Here is a 17,800-nt window from a genome sequence, read left to right on the forward strand (position 1 = left end):
TCCACAGGACTCAGTGTTACCCCTAGTTTTATGACACTGCCATCCTCTCCGCTTCCCCTCTGCCCCCTCCCCACCCCCCCTGTATTTTTTATTTGCTAGCTTTTTCAGAAAAAGAGAACAAGAGATGAAGTGGAGTTTTCAGCTACAAGATTATCCTGTTCAAGTGTTGAGATTGCTGTTGGAACTTCTAACAACATTGATATAATAAAAGAACATTATAACTTACACACTGTAATATTATCTTTACTCATGAAAGTGAATGTTAGTATGAAAATGAAACTCTTTAGGGAGGGACAGTTTAGTGCAGTGTGCTGTACTACATTATTTGATGTGGAAGATGGTGGTTGGGAGTTGCTGGGGCTGTTCTGTAAAAAATAACTTTTATATCAAGTTCCTTCATTTGTGATTCAGCCTGTAGCCTATTTTTAGTGTCAGCGGTTACTTTATAACAGCATATTCCCAGTTTTTAAAACTTCTGACTTATTTGAATATAGTGCTTCATTTGCCCTCACTTTTGTGCTCTTTATGCTTTTTTGTTTGCTTGTTTAAAATACCTTATTAAAATATTCTAAAGTGGGCTTAAGAGAATTAAGGGCTGGATGGTCCTTATGTATTTTAGAAGACCTTGTTTCTTTGCAAGCATCTTCTAAAAATGATCACACTGACGTGTTGTCAGAGTAATCAGATAGAAGCCTTAAAGTGAATGAGTTTCTGCATGAAACTTTGGCCTAGAGTTGGAAGCCATGGTATAAAGTAGCTTTTTTGAGATAACTTCTGTTATGATGGCCTGGTCCTCAGGAGTTTGCCCAGGCTTTTGAATGAAGACTGTCACTTCACCAACATCAGTTATTTTCCTAATACGAAGATTTAGTGTTAAGTCTCATTGTTCTTTTACCTAAAGCTGCCTTTTGAATCTACCCTATAAAACCTAGAATTTCTTTGTCTCCATCTGGAAAATGACCTAATATTCTAATATTAGATGTGTAGGGATTTTGAGTTTACCCTATGTAATTGAAATGAATATTATAATATTGGAAAATCAATTTTGGAAGCAACATTTCTCATTACTTCAATTATGTGAATAAAAAAGCTTAAGTTATTGGTTGTTTTTTTCTTTACATGTTAATTAGCCTTCACTACTTTGATGCGTTCTGCTTGTATACACTGAGGTTACTCAAAAAAATGCAACTGCCATGCAGCATGTAATTTTCCTAGTTTAATCCATGTGTAAGTACATGAATTTATTAGGAAGGACATATGTGGAAATAATTTTCATCCATTTCTTTCATCTCATGTACTAGCTACATTCAGTAAAAACTTTGTTAATGTGACTTTTTTTTTTAGCACTTGTGATATATTTATTCCTATAAACGTTATTTTATTACTTCAGCATTTTATATATAATACAACTGAGGTTAGCTTCATGTTTATGCTTCCATTTGGAAATTATATTTTTAAATACAGATTTGTTCATTGCGTGGCCAAATGTAATATTTGACCTTAAGAAACTTCTGTACATGTCCTAAAGGCAGTAAGCATCGACTGCCTTACGGTTTACGCTTCATCCTGTTTCAGCTTCCATTTATTTTCCGGATTCTCCTTACAGCTAAGGCATATTCATTATTGTAAAAACCAGACTATTTAATCGTTTTTTTTAAAGTTACCTTTAAACTTCTTTTTAAACATAAACTGGTTGGCATTTTGGAAGGAAGAAAGCTTAGTCTTTTCACAATACCTATGTTGTAGTTTCTAGGATTCCCTCCCTCTCCAAGTGACATTTGCATCTTCAGTTTGTATTACACTTTCTTGTCCAGTTTTAAAAGATTAGTTCATTGGATGAAATTTAGAAACAAAAAAGTCTACTTAGCATAATTGAGTCATAGCTTTAAGCAAGAAACCTTTTTCTTAAAAATGGAAATTTTCTCTTAGTGATTCTGGTTTTTCTCAGGAGTTTACAGGTTTGATAGATAAATATTTTTCTCTGCAGATTAGATTGTTAGTGACAACAACAATAATTTAGTGTTTATGTGGAAATCATTTTATCCTAGGGAAGAGTGAGTACATGTACATTCACAGTAATACAGTCTCAATTACTTTTATATCTAGAACCTGATGGCTCATCTTAAAATATCTCTGTTGTTTGTGACTTTTTAAGAACAGGAATTCTCAACGTTGCCTTTGTGGTTTGCTCTGAAGAAACATGGAAATTTTCTAAGAATATGTTTTAATTTGTGCCAAAAAGATTAGAATTAGGATTACATTTTAAACTGTTTAAATTATAATAGGATTTAAAATTTTGTGTATGAACATATAACAGTAGTAGAACACAACAGATATTTTTAAAGTTTTCCATTTAACTGATTTCATGCTGACTTGGTCCAATTAATTCAGAGCTAAACTTCACATGTTAATTGTTTTTGGTGAAATATTTAACACCCAGGTTATAGTCTTCTTTGAGTGATTTTGCCTGTTGGTGATGAGAATTTCAAGGACAGAGCAGAAAGTAGGAGAGTATGTTCACTATTTGATCCATACTCCATTTTTAAGCCATGAGAAATATGAAAAGGGAAGACAATGTATCTTCTCTTTTTTGAAAAGCCATTTAAAAATATATATATGGTTATAAAGTTTGTAATACTGCTAATTATTTCCTTTTTTGAAATTCTCCAGTTTCATTTTCAAGTCAATTACATTTTCCCTTAGGACATGGTAATAATATTCATCAGTGTAATTTTTTGGTTTTTCAGAATTATATTTAAGTATATTACTTACATAAAATATAAATCATTAAGATTACATCTGTGGTTGGCACTGTAGTTTTGAGATTTGTTTTTCAGAGCTTCTCAAGTTCGAGGAGGTATTTCCAGAATAAACTTGGGGTATGGTGATATAGTGAATACTTTCTACATAATAAAGTGACTCTTCCCTGGTCAAATAAAGATTTGAAATTTCCTAATATGTGCTTTATAGTTTGTTAGTTAGGTTTGGATTTGGGACAAAAGCATAGCCATGGTCATAGTTGAAACTATTCCAGGCTTGCTTTGAAGAAATTGTTAATATAGCTGTGATGGGGAACACATTAGCTTTCCTTCAGTATTTCAAAAGAATCAACCTAGGTAGTTATTTTCAAGAAATGGGAGTTCTTACAACTTTGCAGTCTGAAATAGAAGAACTTTTCTATTTTTTAAGCTTTGTATTTTTCTGTTGGCTATATGATCTGTATCAATGAAACATGCAATAGACCTATCTAAAATCTTCCACGCCTAGAAACCATTTCTGTCTTGCAGACAAATACCACATTGTTAGAAAGTTTTCTCATTAGGGCTATGAATCCAAAATATTCTGTATTTTTACTTAAAGCATGAGTTTTGTTTTTTTAATTTGTGTTTTTCAGTGATTTTTTTTTTTTTTTTAATGAACCATGGAAGAAATGGTGACTTAACCCTAAAAAGCTAGCATAAGTATCACCACTTCAAGAATGGTGAATTACAGACATGAAAAAACAAAGTTTCCTTAGTGCACAGCAGTGGTTGGTCCACAATATAGACAAGGGCACACGAGATGGAAGAGTGGAGTGGTCTGCAGTCAGGGACTTGATTTCAAGATATCCTGCAAGGTTTGAAACTCAGGCTCTGAATTTTATAGTCTCTGAGTTAAAATAGGACCTCTGATTATATTTAGAGAGAGTAGGCTATATCACCCAGTATATTACCTTTAGCATCTTACTGGACAATATTTTAAAAGGAGTTTACACTGGCATCTGTTGCCACCAGCTGCTTTATTTTACCATTTCAGTTTGTACTCGTGGATTATGGTTTAATATGCAAGTCTACTGTGTTTCAAGTGTCTGTAATTATATGTTTGTAGGGCTTTTGTACGGAGAAGGCAGTGGCACTCCACTCTAGTACTCTTGCCTGGAAAATCCCATGGACAGAGGAGCCTGGTAGGCTGCAGTCCATGAGGTCACCAAGAGTCAGACACGACTGAGCGACTTCACTTTGACTTTTCACTTTCATGCATTGGAGAAAGAAATGGCAACCCACTCCAGTATTCTTGCCTGGAGAATCTCAGGGATGGGGGAGCCTGGTGGGCTGCCGTCTATGGGGTCACACACGACTGAAGCGACTTAGCAGCAGCAGCAGCAGCAGCAGGGCTTTTGTAAATAGGCATTTGATCTAATATAACCTCTTCTATGATTAATTAAGTACAGTAACAAAGTTTTGTCATTGGTGGCACTATTCTTATCAAAATCAGCACAAAGTTTTTAGATCATTAAAGAACGTATTTAAATTCTCCTAAACCTTTCAGATATACCATGAATTACTAACCTGAAGAAGAAAAAAAGAAAATTAGTTAAACATAATTAAGTGAGCTTTTGTCGTTTTCTTAACAGTGGGTTGAAAAGTATGTGAAAAAGATAATTTCACCTTCAAATTGCTGTTTATGCATCTGTTTTGCTATTTTATTCTAAAGTAATTCCAGATATTCTAAGTTAAAAAAGCAAACTTTTTAGAGTGGTTAATATGCCCTTAGTCTTTAATTGGCTAGTGAAATTATTTGTTAGATAAAATGCAGTAAAGAGGAACTACAAGGAGACTGTTTGGAAATTAAAGAAAACTCAGCCTGAAGAGTAATATCTTCATGTTGATAGTTGGTCATTATTTGGGAAAACAGGTTTATTATCTGAGGTACAAGGTCAAGTAGTAAGCTCACACTCAAAAGTATGTAAAAAATTCTTAAGCTAAATCAGTCTGACATGATGAACCAGAATATTTTGAGCTCTAAGAATAGTTATATAGTTAAGGTGGTTAATAAGGAACAGTCAGTGAGGCTCAGTTAGTTTTTGAGTTGCATTTTTGTTGCCTCTGGTTTTTCTTTTTGTCACTTAAATTAGTTGGGTAAGTGACTCCAATTTTATGTATAAATTCAGGTCTATGTGGTAAATGTAACTTGGATAGGTTGAATGTCAAAGCTTATCACTCTTCTCAGTGGAGAAATACCCTTATTCTATATGTTAATTATTCCATACAGTATGCAGACAGACCAGTTGCCCTTTGTTTTTATCTTTATGTGCTCCACCAGCCTTCCCCCCTACCTCCCCCCCAGTATTTTCTCACTTACATTAGAGGGGAAATACTGACTTCTTTAAAAAGTTTCATTTTCATACAATATTCTTTTCTTGGAGAACTTGGACACTGTTGAACTGATAGAATGTGTAAGGGAACTGATAGAATGTGTAAGGACAGAAAACATGCACAATACCACAATACAAAAAATTCAATTTAGGCTCACTTGGCATTGGTTTTTTAGAAAATGTATCAAATCAGAGTGTTCTTTTTTCTTTCCAGGTTTATGGTTGGCTGTGGGAGATGTGATGACTGGTTTCATGGTGATTGTGTTGGGTTAAGTCTTTCTCAAGCACAGCAAATGGGAGAGGAAGACAAAGAATATGTGTGTGTAAAATGTTGTGCTGAAGAAGATAAAAAGACTGAAATAGCTGATCCAGATATTTTGAGAAACCAGGCTAAAGTTGAAATCCATAGTGAAGATAAAGCAATGGAATATGAAAAGCTTGGGTTACCAAAGCACACTACAACAAATGATAAAACCAAGTATGTAGATGATACAGTGAAGCACAAGGTCAAAATTTTAAAACGGGTGAGCTCATTACGCATTCTTTTTATTTAAGAACTTGTGTAGACTGAGAATTTGAAATTTTTTAGATTTCACTGTAGTGTACATTTTAACATTTATTTTTCCACAAAAATGAAGGTTTGCTTAAAATGTTTTGTTAGTTTTGGTGAAACCAGTTAGTGACATCTTCGAAATATGCAGATTTATTCCTTAAGTCTTTGGTATTTGGATTTTCATTGGTAGAATGTGTATGTGATCTTGTGGGGCTAGATATAAATTGTGCTTACTGAGAAGTTTTTCTGAAAAGCTTTTCAGTCCATAAATATCTGTGAATCCTTAAAACCACATTTGGAATTATTATTTTCAAGTGCAAGAGTTCTCTCTGTAAGGAAATGTAATCTTAATTCTTTTGATTTTTGTTCCCAGTATTTGCTTGGAAGCCTTACTTCGTAATTTCTCCCTTATAATGTTGTGCCTTAAAAAGTTAGTTTCCCCTCATCTTTCATTTTCAACTACTGTATTTTCTAAAGAGGGAGAGGGTGGGAAGATTTGGGAGAATGGCAATGAAACATGTAAAATATCATGTAGGAAACGAGTTGCCAGTCCAGGTTCGATGCACGATGCTGGATGCTTGGGGCTGGTGCACTGGGACAGCCCAGAGGGATGGTATGGGGAGGGAGGAGGGAGGAGGGTTCGGGATGGGGAACACATGTATACCTGTGGCGGATTCATTTTGATATTTGGCAAAACTAATACAATTATGTAAAGTTTAAAAATAAAATTAGAAAAAAAAAAGTTTTAAGATATTTAGTCAATTACAGGAGAAGTGTATAAAGGACACAGCCTTTTATCTAATTAAGTTTTATTTTCCTTGTCTACCTTTTTTATACTATGATTTCTTGTAGGTGGCTCTAGGGAGGAAACACTGGTAACAAACATATATGGATGGTCAAATATAATAATTCCAAGATACAGTGAACACAAGTTATAGAGTTGGAAGGAGCCTTGGAAATTTTTTAGTCTGACCATTCAGATTAAAGAACATAGGCATGTTTTCTCTAAAACTTTCTTACTTAAAAATGCAGTTTTTCCAGACATTCCTTATGTGACAAATCTGGATTAAATTCCAGTTTGCCAAATCCTTGTGGCATCCAACATTTTCTGTCTACCAAGACTTTCTGAGAATTAGATTATGTCCTCCTAATATTTACTATTTTTCTGTTGATTTGATTAGCACCAAAGTAATGGATAATATAGAACTGAGTGCTGTCGCAGATGGTTCATAGCAAGCCTTTGGGAAGGTTCTTTTAATGTTTAATCATCATTTCTTGGGTACAGTTTCTTGGCCACTCAGAAATATAACATTGTTTTGTCATAGAAAACCTCCATCTTGTCTAAAAAGACATTATAAAGCATTAACACTGAGTGTTTTAAGAACCCTCTAGCCAGTCTTACCAGATACGGAATTGAGGTTAGTCTGATTTCATAAGTAAATACATGAATGAAGTGATTACTGCTTCCTTTTCTTTTTCATGTTGAATTGTTGAATCTTCTTTGAACTACTCTGAGTTTAGTTTATGGAATATGCTTTTAAAAGATCACTTCTTATGATTTTATATTGAACTATTTATTGAGTTCCTATTGTGTGCCAAGCATGATACCAGATTTGAGTATGTATCACTGATTGAAATATGTTCCTGCTCTCAACTCTAGTTGGAGAGGTAGAAAATAAGTAAATAAAAAAGAGGATTCCCTGTCCAGAGAAAATCAGTGTTTTTTTTTTTGTATGTATTGTCTTCCTAAAAACTATGATTTTATTGCTATACATAATGTTCTTATTAATATGATATTACTTGTTTCCAAGGGTCTCCAAATTCTGGTTTCATTTGTAGTTCTTTGTGGGTTATAATTGTAGCTACACTGAACATTTGATACTTTTATAGGTAAATATGACTTTGTTCTAGATAGTAGTAAAGAAAAATACAGATAATTGATATCTTTACAATTTCTCCCTGCCATTCTTTTTTTTTCATATCCACATCTGACAAACGGAAATCTTATATTTAATTTTCTTTCTAGTACAATTATTGGGAATATAATCTCAGTGTTTTTAGGTTCCCTTTTATAGACTACTGTGTGTTCTGCAGAAAATAGGTGCTTAACAGGTGGGTTTTGGAAGAAAGGATGAAGGTCCTTGCTGTTGAGAGTTATGTGTATCTTCACAGAACAGTTACTGGGCCAAAGACTGGGGCATGATCTTAAAAAGTTGTCATGCTAATTAGGTTTAATTTGTTTCATCTACATACTTATGAAGGTTGCTTTGTATTTTAAAGGTAGTTTAGTAGTTTTCATTCTAATGAATTAAATACTATTTTTCCTAGGAATCTGGTGAAGGCAAAAACTCATCAGACTGTAGGGATAGTGAAATTAAAAAATGGCAGCTAGCACCTTTTCGAAAGATGGGACAACCAGTGTTACCTCGGAGATCCTCAGAAGAAAAAAGTGAAAAAATGACAAAAGAGTCTACAACCGTTATTTGCACAGGAGAAAAAGCTTCAAAACCAGGTAATAAGAACAGTAGAAATTATTGTATACTAATGTTTTTATATTTTAATGGCAAGAAAAATAGTTTAGGTGATTGACTTTACTTGAAATAAGACATTATTGTTTGGAATTCTTGGGAAGTACTAACAACCTCAGTAAGATTTAAATACTAATGGGAAATTACAGATAATAGGGAGATAAATAAAATAATAGGGAGACAAAAAAAATTAGAGAATTTAGGCACTGAGGAAAAACTTGAATAATGGAATAGAGAGTCAAGGTCAAGGGGAATGGGAGGAATTTGTTTCAAAGAAAATGGAGGCAGTGGGATCTGAAGGAATGCAGAATTGTTTTGGAGGCAGGAATCCACAGAGGGCACTGCTGAGCTGAAGGCTTTGAAGTGGAAGCAGTCTGCATTTGAAGAGCAAGAAGGTCCCTGTGGAATGGTTAGAATGTTACAAATACATGAGGGATAGAATGGTGGCAGAAGGTGAGTTGAGAGAAAATTATGTAGAAACTCTGAGGCCATGACAGGAGTTTATTGTTTATTCTGAATAGAGTGGGGAGCCTTTAGAGGAATTTATTATAGGGAATGCTGGTTCACTGTTTTTTTTTGTGGAGACTGGACTGTCAGGAAATAGGAGAGAAGGAGAGTAGACTGGTTAGGAGTCTACCAGGATCTATGAGAAAGGATGGTAGCCTGAAACAGCACAGTAAGGGTGGTGAAGGTGGTCAGGTTCAGATACGTTTTATAGTAGACTTGGTAGAACTTGGTGACAGGTTAGATGTAGGTAGGTGAAAGAAAAAAGAGTCTTAGCAGATGATTAGATCAGTGTTGGTGTTCTTTGTGGAGATGAGAGAGATTTGGGGAGGAAAAATTGAAAAATTATGTTTTGGGTATTTTGAAATACTTCCTAAGAGACCCATAAGGAGATACTTAGAGTAAATCTTTGGCTGATGAGTCTGGATTTTGGGCCATGCAGTATAAATTTGGGATTTAATGGTGCTTAGTTGTTACTTTAAAGCATGCACTTAAATGTGAAGAGCTACGTAGCGAGTTTGAGGATGAAGGAACAGAAGCAGAAGCCTCGGGGCATTTCAGCATTTAGAACTTGGGCAGGAGAGAGGCTCCAGCAGAGGAGATCAAGAGATGGCCTTTGATGTAAGAGAACTGAGAGACCAGGGCGACCTGGAGGCCAGGTTAAGTTCTGAGAAGAAAGTAATGATCAACTGTCAGATGCAGTCTTGATAGCTATTTGGGCTTCCCTCATACCTCAGTTGGTAAAGAGTCTGCCTGCAATGCAGGAGACCTGGGTTCGATTCCTGGGTTGGGAAGATCCCTTGTAGAAGGAAATGGCAACCCATTCCAGTATTCTTGCCTGGAGAATCCCATGGGCAGAGGAGCCTGGCAGTTCATGGGGTCTCAGGAATCAGACATGACTTAGCAACTAAACCATCCAACCAACCAGTGGGGCCAAAAGCCAGTTGTAGTGGTGGATGGAAGAATGGAGGGTGAGGAAGTGCAGATGGTGATTGTGCATAACTAGGAATTTTGAGTGACTTGAGGCGGATATGAGGTCAGGATTTCTCTTTAAGAAGATAACATGTTTGTAAGGTTATTGGGAATGATCCAGTAGGGAGAGAATTTGATGAGGTAGGAGAGAGATGATGGTTGAGGTTCAAAGTCCTTGAGATCAGAGGGGATGGGATTCCCCCGGAGCGGTTGGTCATAGGAAGGGACAGCTGATGCACTGTAATAGTAGGAAGGCTGCATGCAGAAGGAGCGGGGACGTGTGAGTGAAGTTAGTAGGTTTGGTGATGGGAAAACAGGTTATATTGTTTTTATTTCCTTAGTGAAATATGAAGTGAGAAAGTCAGATGAGGTTGAAGTTGGAGAGGCAGGTATTGTTGGTTTGAGAAGAAGAAAAAGCCTAAAATACATGTTTTGGAAAGTGGGAGAGCAAATTTAAATTCTAGGACCTTTTAATAGGATTAGGGCAGTACATTGAGCTATCCACTTGAGATTTTTAGTTATAAATTTAAAGTGAGATCTGTTAGCACCAGTTCTTGCTTTCTCCAGTTATCTTTATCTGTTTGTAGGCTATTTGGGTGAAGGATAAAAGTTAGCTTTCACCAGGTTATCGTTTTTGTCAATGTAGATGTTTAAAGGAGAGAGAATAAAGATGCTAAGGCTACAAGGGAAAGGTACATTTTGGGCTATCTGATCACATTGTGTGGATATATATAAAAATAAAATGAACTTCCCTGGTGACTCAGTTGTAGCAAATCTGTTTGCCACTGCAAGAGACATGGGTTTGATCCCCGTGTCAGGAACATCCCCTGGAGAAGGAAATGGCCACCCACTCCAGTATTCTTGCCTGGAAAATCCCATGGACAGAGGAACCTGGTGGGCTGCAGTCAATGGGGTCGCAGAAGAGTCAGACAAGACTGAGTGACTAAACAACAACATATATATTCCCTTCTCCAGGGGAACTTAGTTTCTAAGTAAAACTCATTTAGAACTTTTTTTTTTTATGTATAATTGCCATATAACATTAGTTTCAGTTGTACCATATAATGTTTTGATATATGTATATATTGCAAAATGGTCCACTGCAATAAGTTTAGTTAACATCTGTCATCATACATAGGTTAGAATTTCCTTGTCAAGAATATTTCAATGTGGGATATGGATTCTGATCTAATGATTTAAAAAAAGGGATTTTTTTTTTTTTTTCTCGTGGCACATGGGATCTTAGTTTGCCAACCAGGGATGGAACCTGCACCCCTGCAGTGGACACACAGAGTCTTAACCCCTGGACCACCAGGGAAGTCCCTAAAAGTAGTGATATTTAATCAGTCAGCTCTGTTATAAACTTATATTGTACATTAAAAAGGAAAATATTTTTTTAAAAGCAGCTTAGTGAGTTTTGATATCCATTTAAATTAGGTGCTCATGAGAAGCAGGAGATAAAGAAGAAGAAAACTGAAAAGGGACTGCCTGGTGTGCATCCTCCAGCCGTTCCTGCTTCCAAGCCTTCTGCAGACCAGATCCGACAGAGTGTCCGGCATTCTCTAAAAGACATTCTTATGAAAAGGTAACACACATTGATAATGTAGAAGATTGAATAATGTACGCTTCATGTATTTGAAAAATAATTGAGTTATTCTAATTTTAAGACTTACAGACTCAAATTTGAAGGTACCAGAGGAAAAGGCAGCAAAAGTTGCCACAAAAATTGAAAAAGAGCTTTTCTCTTTTTTTCGGGACACAGATGCTAAATATAAGAACAAATATAGAAGTTTGATGTTCAATTTGAAAGATCCTAAAAACAACGTAAGTATATATATATATATATTTTTTTTAACGTAAGTATATTTTGTTCATGTCTGGACATTTATGTTCCCAGCTTTCCTACTGAGCACATAAACAACACGTAGGGGTTAATAATTTAACACAATAGATCTATAATTTATTTCTTGAAGTGAGACCAGTAATTTTAATAAAGTCTTCTGCTATTGAATTGAGTTACAAATTCTGCACAGTGGTGACTAGTGTTATACAGTGTCTTTTAAAATATAAAATACTAAATATGTCTTAACCTGATTTATGTGAATTCTTTCCTTTATGTCCTTTGTTTAATCCAGGTCATTAAAAAATTGATTCCTGTGTAATCTTCAAAAATCTGTTAAGGAAAATTTTATAACACTATAATTAATACTTTCTGATTTAAATTTGAAAGTAGAGCTACGCTGCTTAAAATAATTTACATTTTGATAAAAAGATAGCTTTTAAAATATTGTTATTAATTTAAAAATGACTTTAATTTTAAAAATCTTTTAGCAGTGGAGTAAACTTTAATTGAATAACTGATCTTTTCCTAGGGTTTTTTTATTTGGGACTTAAGAGACTGTGGGTGTAGATTCAAACTCCTTAAATATTTGCTTAAGTTTTACAAGGTTTTCACATGAGTGCAACAATTTGTGTAATGATACTTGCTGTAAGTGTGATATGAGATATTTTCTTGAAGTCTTCTAACTACTACTTAAGAAAAATCTTCATGTAAATTCTGCTGTCATGGTCCAGGGGATCAGATACTTTTTGAATTATATAATCTAAAAACTTTTCTTCAAGTAAATACTTACTTCCTTTGGGTTTTTTCTTGTAATTGGTTCTTTGCTTGGGAGTTCCCACAAAGCCTGTTAGGGTTCAAAGATGAGAAGTTTTAAGAATACGAAAGACTGTGTTCAGTAAAGTTCCTTTAGGCAGTAGCTTTTATGTAGTCATGGGTTGGCTGTTGTGATAGTGTGTGTCCCTGGGAAGACTTAATACAGTTTTGGATAGATGTTGTAAAAACTTCACCACCATACATGCTTCTCCATTATGTGTTGATTTTTATACAAAATGTTTATTTTGCTGCCTTATTTGATGTTTCTAGAACACAAGGCTGTTATTTATTTTATTTGTAGTAGGTGATATGTGAATCATTAAACATTTGTAAATCAGATTTCAAAATTGCATCTTTATGATGTTTCTATACAGCAGCTTCTCCTTTTAAAAATGTTTTCTCTCCTTCCCATTTTTAAATACCTCCAGATATTATTTAAAAAAGTGCTGAAAGGAGAAGTAACCCCTGATCACCTTATAAGAATGAGTCCAGAAGAGCTAGCTTCTAAAGAGTTAGCTGCTTGGAGACGAAGAGAAAACAGACATGTAAGATTATCTATGAATATGTGTTTGTCTATATTAAAACGTACATTTTTTAGCCACAGAGAAAAGGTATATACACAGAGGAAATTAAACTCAGAGTACACAGTTACAGACCTTTTGTTCTGTACTTCTCATTACTTATCCTCCATTACTGCTAAGTTGCTTCAGTCATGTCCGATTCTGTGCGACCCCATAGACTGCAGCCCACCAGGCTCCTCCATTCATGGGATTCTCAGGCAAGAGTACTGGAGTGGGGTGCCATTACCTTCTCCACATCCTCTGTTAGCCTGTTCTTAAATTTTTTCTGTTTTCTTTTCTGTTCTGCTTTTTCCTCATTTTCTCCAGTTATCAGCTTACATAATCTTATATTTTGTAAATCAGAAGGGTGGAAAAATTGGTCAGTCTATTCTCACTCACATTTGCACATTTCACAAACACAATTTGAAGATTATGAATTTTGGTAATTTGTACAGCCAAATTAAGTCAGAATGAAAAAGTTTATGTTTATAACCCCATAATATTCAGTTTCAAATACCAAATGCTTTGAAAAATAAGGGCTTCTTTTTCCCCTGTTACAAATTTATTGATAAAATGTGATCCTGAAGTGTCATGTATGAAAGTTCATAGTCACAGAAATACTTTTTGTTAAGTGACAGTGTTCCAGATTTAACTTCTGGGGAGTGTTAGAACATCAGGTTAAGAACCTAAGAGGAACTTGTTTTCATTTATTTCTCTGTGGCAGCTGCTAAAATAGTAGATTAGAAAGCAGATTTTAAATGTAAATATTATGTTTCATCACTTTGCAAATAACATTGCACTTCAATTGCCTCCAGTTACTATACATTGACCTGGAGAAGGAAATGGCAACCCTCTCCAGTACTCTTGCCTGGGCTATAGTTCATGGCGTTGCAAGAATCGGACACGACTGAGCGACACACACACACACACACACACACACACACACACGACTGAGCGACACACACACACACACACACACACACACACACTATATATTGAAACCTTTCTGGGCTGAGATATGAGGTCTCATTCTTAAAACCCTAGCACTTAAAACAATCTCTGACATTTGCAAGTACTCAGTATATATTTGTTTTTTGACAGACAAACTAAAGGTTAAAAACCATCTATGATTTTAATTGTAAAGTATTTCTTTAAAATATTTCCTGTTAGACCATAGAGATGATTGAGAAAGAGCAGAGAGAAGTGGAAAGACGACCTATCACAAAAATAACACATAAAGGTGAGATAGAAATTGAGAGTGATGCTCCAATGAAAGAACAGGAGGCAGCCATGGAGATTCAGGTAAATGATGATGATAAAAATAGCATGTTTTATAGTGCCGAAAACATGAGGATTCAGAAAAGGTTTATTTGCCTAATATTCTTAAAGCAGAAAAAATAATTTTTTAAACTGTGTTTATTAGAGTAGTTTGATGGTTTTTTGAGAGTGTTTAAAGTATTGTTTCTCTCTATGAAGCGTACAGACCACCTGCATCAGACACAGACAGTTAAACACTTGATAAGGTAGATTCTTAGGGTCTTTATGATTTAGAAATTTTCTTAGTAGGCCTTAAACTCTGTAGGTGCTCCTTAGGCAGACTGTACTTTGAGATCTGGTGTGACTTTTCTTATTTTCAAACATCAGTGAGGTAATAATATGAAATCTTATTTGAGGCCTTGGAGAATAGGAATGTTTGAGTTTTTACTCCATTTTATGTCATAATTAACATCTAGCACTTATTTTTTAAAGAAATAGCGAGAAACAACATATGACTGGGACAGTTTCATTTTGGGGAAAAAATAGCAGTATGAAATACAAGTTCATATATAACTGAGACCAACTTTTTTCTGTTAACCTAATTTTTACTTTTACTTTTGTTAGGAACCTACAGCTAATAAGTCAATGGAGAAGACAGAAGGATCTGAAAAACAAAAAGGAGAGGTTGACTCGATGTCTAAAGATACCACTGGTCAACACAGACAGCATCTTTTTGATCTTAACTGCAAAATTTGCATAGGTAATTGGAATTATTTCTTCCTAAAATCTTGCTTTCATTTTGAAATGTGGACACTTGTGATTTAAGTTGGCTTTTGTTTCCCCAGTGTTGGTGTGAGTCAGTCTATGACTTAAAGGGTAGTAGTGAAATCAGTTTAGTGAGTAGTGACTAGCATTTCAGAACAAACAAAAACAGAAAATGGGAAACATCACAGTGAATTACACTGATAAAGATAAGTGCAATTTTGAGAGACTATGTTGTTCAGTCGCTCAGTTGTGTCTGACTCTTTGCTACCCCATGAACTGCAGCATGCCAGGCTTCCCTGTCCTTCACCATCTCCCGGAGCTTGCTCAAACTCCTGTCCATTGAGTCGGTGATGCCATACAACCATCTCATCCTCTGTCGTCCCCTTCTCCTCCTGCCTTCAGTCTTTCCCAGAATCAGGGTCTTTTCCAATGAGTTAGCTCTTCGTATCAGGTGGCCAAAGTATTGAGTTTCAGCTTCAGCGTCAGTCCTTCCAATGAATATTCAGGACTGACCTCCTTTAGGATAGACGGTTGGATCTCCTTGCAGTCCAAGGGACTCTCAAGAATCTTCTCCAACACCACAGTTCAAAAGCATCAATTCTTTGGCTCTTGGCCTTTATGGTCCAACTCTCAACATCCATACAGGATTACTGAAAAAAACTGTAGCTTTGACTATATAGACCTTTGCTGGCAAAGTTATGCCTCTGCTTTTTAATATGCTGTGTTGGTTTGTCATGGTTTATCTTCCAGGGAGCAAGCGTCTTAATTTCATGGCTGCAGTCACCATCTGCACTGATTTTGGAGCCCAAGAAAATAAAGTCTGTCACTGTTTCCACTGTTTCCCCATCTATTTGCCATATTACAAAAAACTCCACACATGCATATGTACATGTATTACACACATTACAAACACACGGGTATTTGGAGTGTGTATGTATGTTTATGGATCATGATGTAAAGTATACTTTACAAATTACAATGAAAACTACTGAAAACCTTCTTTGGTAAGCCATATTAAAGATTTTAGTCTTTTATCTAAGAGCAGTGGATAGTGATTAAAGGCTGTTTATCAGGGGAGTGACATGATCAGATTGGAATTTTGAAGATTTCTTTGACTTTGAGTAGATATTATGGTGAAGGAAGCTAAGTGGTAGACCTTTATGCACTGGTGCAAGACGGAGATGAAATGGTTTTATTTAAAGTGGATGCATTGGAGGTGGAGGTGAGTAAGCTTTGAGATACTCAGGTAATACTGATAGAATGTTGGAGACTGACTGGATTTAGGGCATAAGAAATGGGGATGTGGAGAAAAGAAAATGGAATGTGTTGAGAAAGTTTATATTCAGTTTATTGGGAGCGATGGAGGATTAATCGTTTTTTAAATTAACTCTAGAGTTGTTACTCTCAGTTTTAATTTTTTTACTGTGGTATGACTTTGTTCAGTGAGATGAAAGATTCTTTAGGTTAATCCGTATGCTGTCCTCCATCACTGTATTAGAGACCGACTGAAATGTATTATAAATTTGGTAACTTTCTGATAATAGAAATAATGTCTTCTAGGAATGGTGTGTTCATATTTTTACAATGTATACAATGGTAAAGACTTAAAGACAGGGTGTTTTTAGATATTGTTATCCCTGAAGAAAGCTATCTTATAGTGTCATAGTATTTTTAGTGTACTCATTAGTTTGTTTTGTCTGGGAAAAATCTTAGTAATTTTTCTATTATTTTGAATCTATTAATTTCTATTAATTTTAATGATTAACATTGTAACATTTATAATCAATGTAATATTTAATACTGTAATATCTCAGATTTAATGGTAGCCCACAATACATTTGTTAAACACTACTAGACTTGACCTATTTTTAGAAAGGTGGAATGATTTTTTCTTGTGGTTCTGTAGGTAAAACTAGTGTCATTTTCTAAACTTTACTAGTGTTTTTCATTCTTAGTAAATAATTAAGTCACTTTGCAGTATGCATATGTCATGAATTGCTGTTGTATGTAATATGATGTAATATACAGATTTGTTTTACTTGGTCTTCACATTACCTCTCAAGACTGTTCGAATTTGGTATAGTTTAGTTTAAAAAATGTTTGCTAGGGGATCAGACTACCTGTTTTAGGGTATGGTTATAATGTTTCCTTTTCAAAAGCTTGTCTGAGTTGTTTAAGGTTCTCTTTTTCCACATCAATAAGAGAGTGTGTTCCATAAATCATTGTGAGAAATGATTATAGTTAAAAACTATCCCCAGTATGCAGCAGTGCAGTCAGGGAAAGTGAATAACTCTAGAAGTGAAAATGGATAAAGTTACAGAAATTTCAGTTTACAAAAGTGGTCTATTTTCATGTTTTCTGGCTTTAGGTCGAATGGCACCACCTGCAGATGATCTTTCTCCAAAAAAAGTGAAAGTTGTTGTTGGCGTGTCTCGTAAACATTCAGACAATGAAGCAGAAAGTATAGCAGATGCTTTGTCTTCAACCTCAAATATTTTGGCCTCTGAATTCTTCGAAGAGGAGAAACAAGAATCTCCAAAGTCAACATTCTCTCCTGCTCCACGGTAATTTTTCCTTCGTTATAAATTCTAATCTTTATCTCTCTTTGCTAGTTTGTACTTGGAAGTCTTCAGAAGCAGAAAAGTGACATGTTTCTTAAGAAAGGAACCTTTCTTTTGAGATGGTAACTGTACCTTCCTTTATTTTCAACTAATTGAGATTTTTAAAGACTCTAAAAGTTAGAATTGAGTATGTGCAGACTTGACTTTCGGAGAAGGCAATGGCACCCCACTCCAGTACTCTTGCCTGGAGAATCCTATGGATGGAGGAGCCTGGTAAGCTACAGTCCATGGGGTCGCTAAGAGTCGGACA

The 17,800-nt window shown here is 35.2% G+C and overlaps 1 protein-coding gene across 24 annotated transcripts in view; it reads left to right on the forward strand.

The window, feature by feature from the left end:
* PHF3 (PHD finger protein 3) overlaps nucleotides 1–17,800 on the forward strand; it is a 92,334-nt gene that overhangs the window by 65,972 nt on the left and 8,562 nt on the right. For all 24 annotated transcript variants that reach the window (XM_086316210.1, XM_086316197.1, XM_086316189.1 and 21 more), the window contains 8 exons: nucleotides 5,349–5,658; nucleotides 8,016–8,199; nucleotides 11,129–11,276; nucleotides 11,359–11,515; nucleotides 12,776–12,892; nucleotides 14,078–14,209; nucleotides 14,789–14,924; nucleotides 17,298–17,493. In XM_086316210.1, coding sequence (XP_086172336.1) covers nucleotides 5,353–5,658; nucleotides 8,016–8,199; nucleotides 11,129–11,276; nucleotides 11,359–11,515; nucleotides 12,776–12,892; nucleotides 14,078–14,209; nucleotides 14,789–14,924; nucleotides 17,298–17,493 — 1,376 coding nt within the window. In that variant the 5' untranslated portion in view covers nucleotides 5,349–5,352. The remainder of the gene's footprint in view (nucleotides 1–5,348; nucleotides 5,659–8,015; nucleotides 8,200–11,128; nucleotides 11,277–11,358; nucleotides 11,516–12,775; nucleotides 12,893–14,077; nucleotides 14,210–14,788; nucleotides 14,925–17,297; nucleotides 17,494–17,800) is intronic.

Source organism: Bos grunniens, chromosome 9 (assembly GCF_055505025.1).
Source record: "Bos grunniens cultivar Pamir isolate PY7600 chromosome 9, Bosgru_T2T1.0, whole genome shotgun sequence".
NCBI classification, from domain to species: domain Eukaryota; kingdom Metazoa; phylum Chordata; class Mammalia; order Artiodactyla; family Bovidae; genus Bos; species Bos grunniens.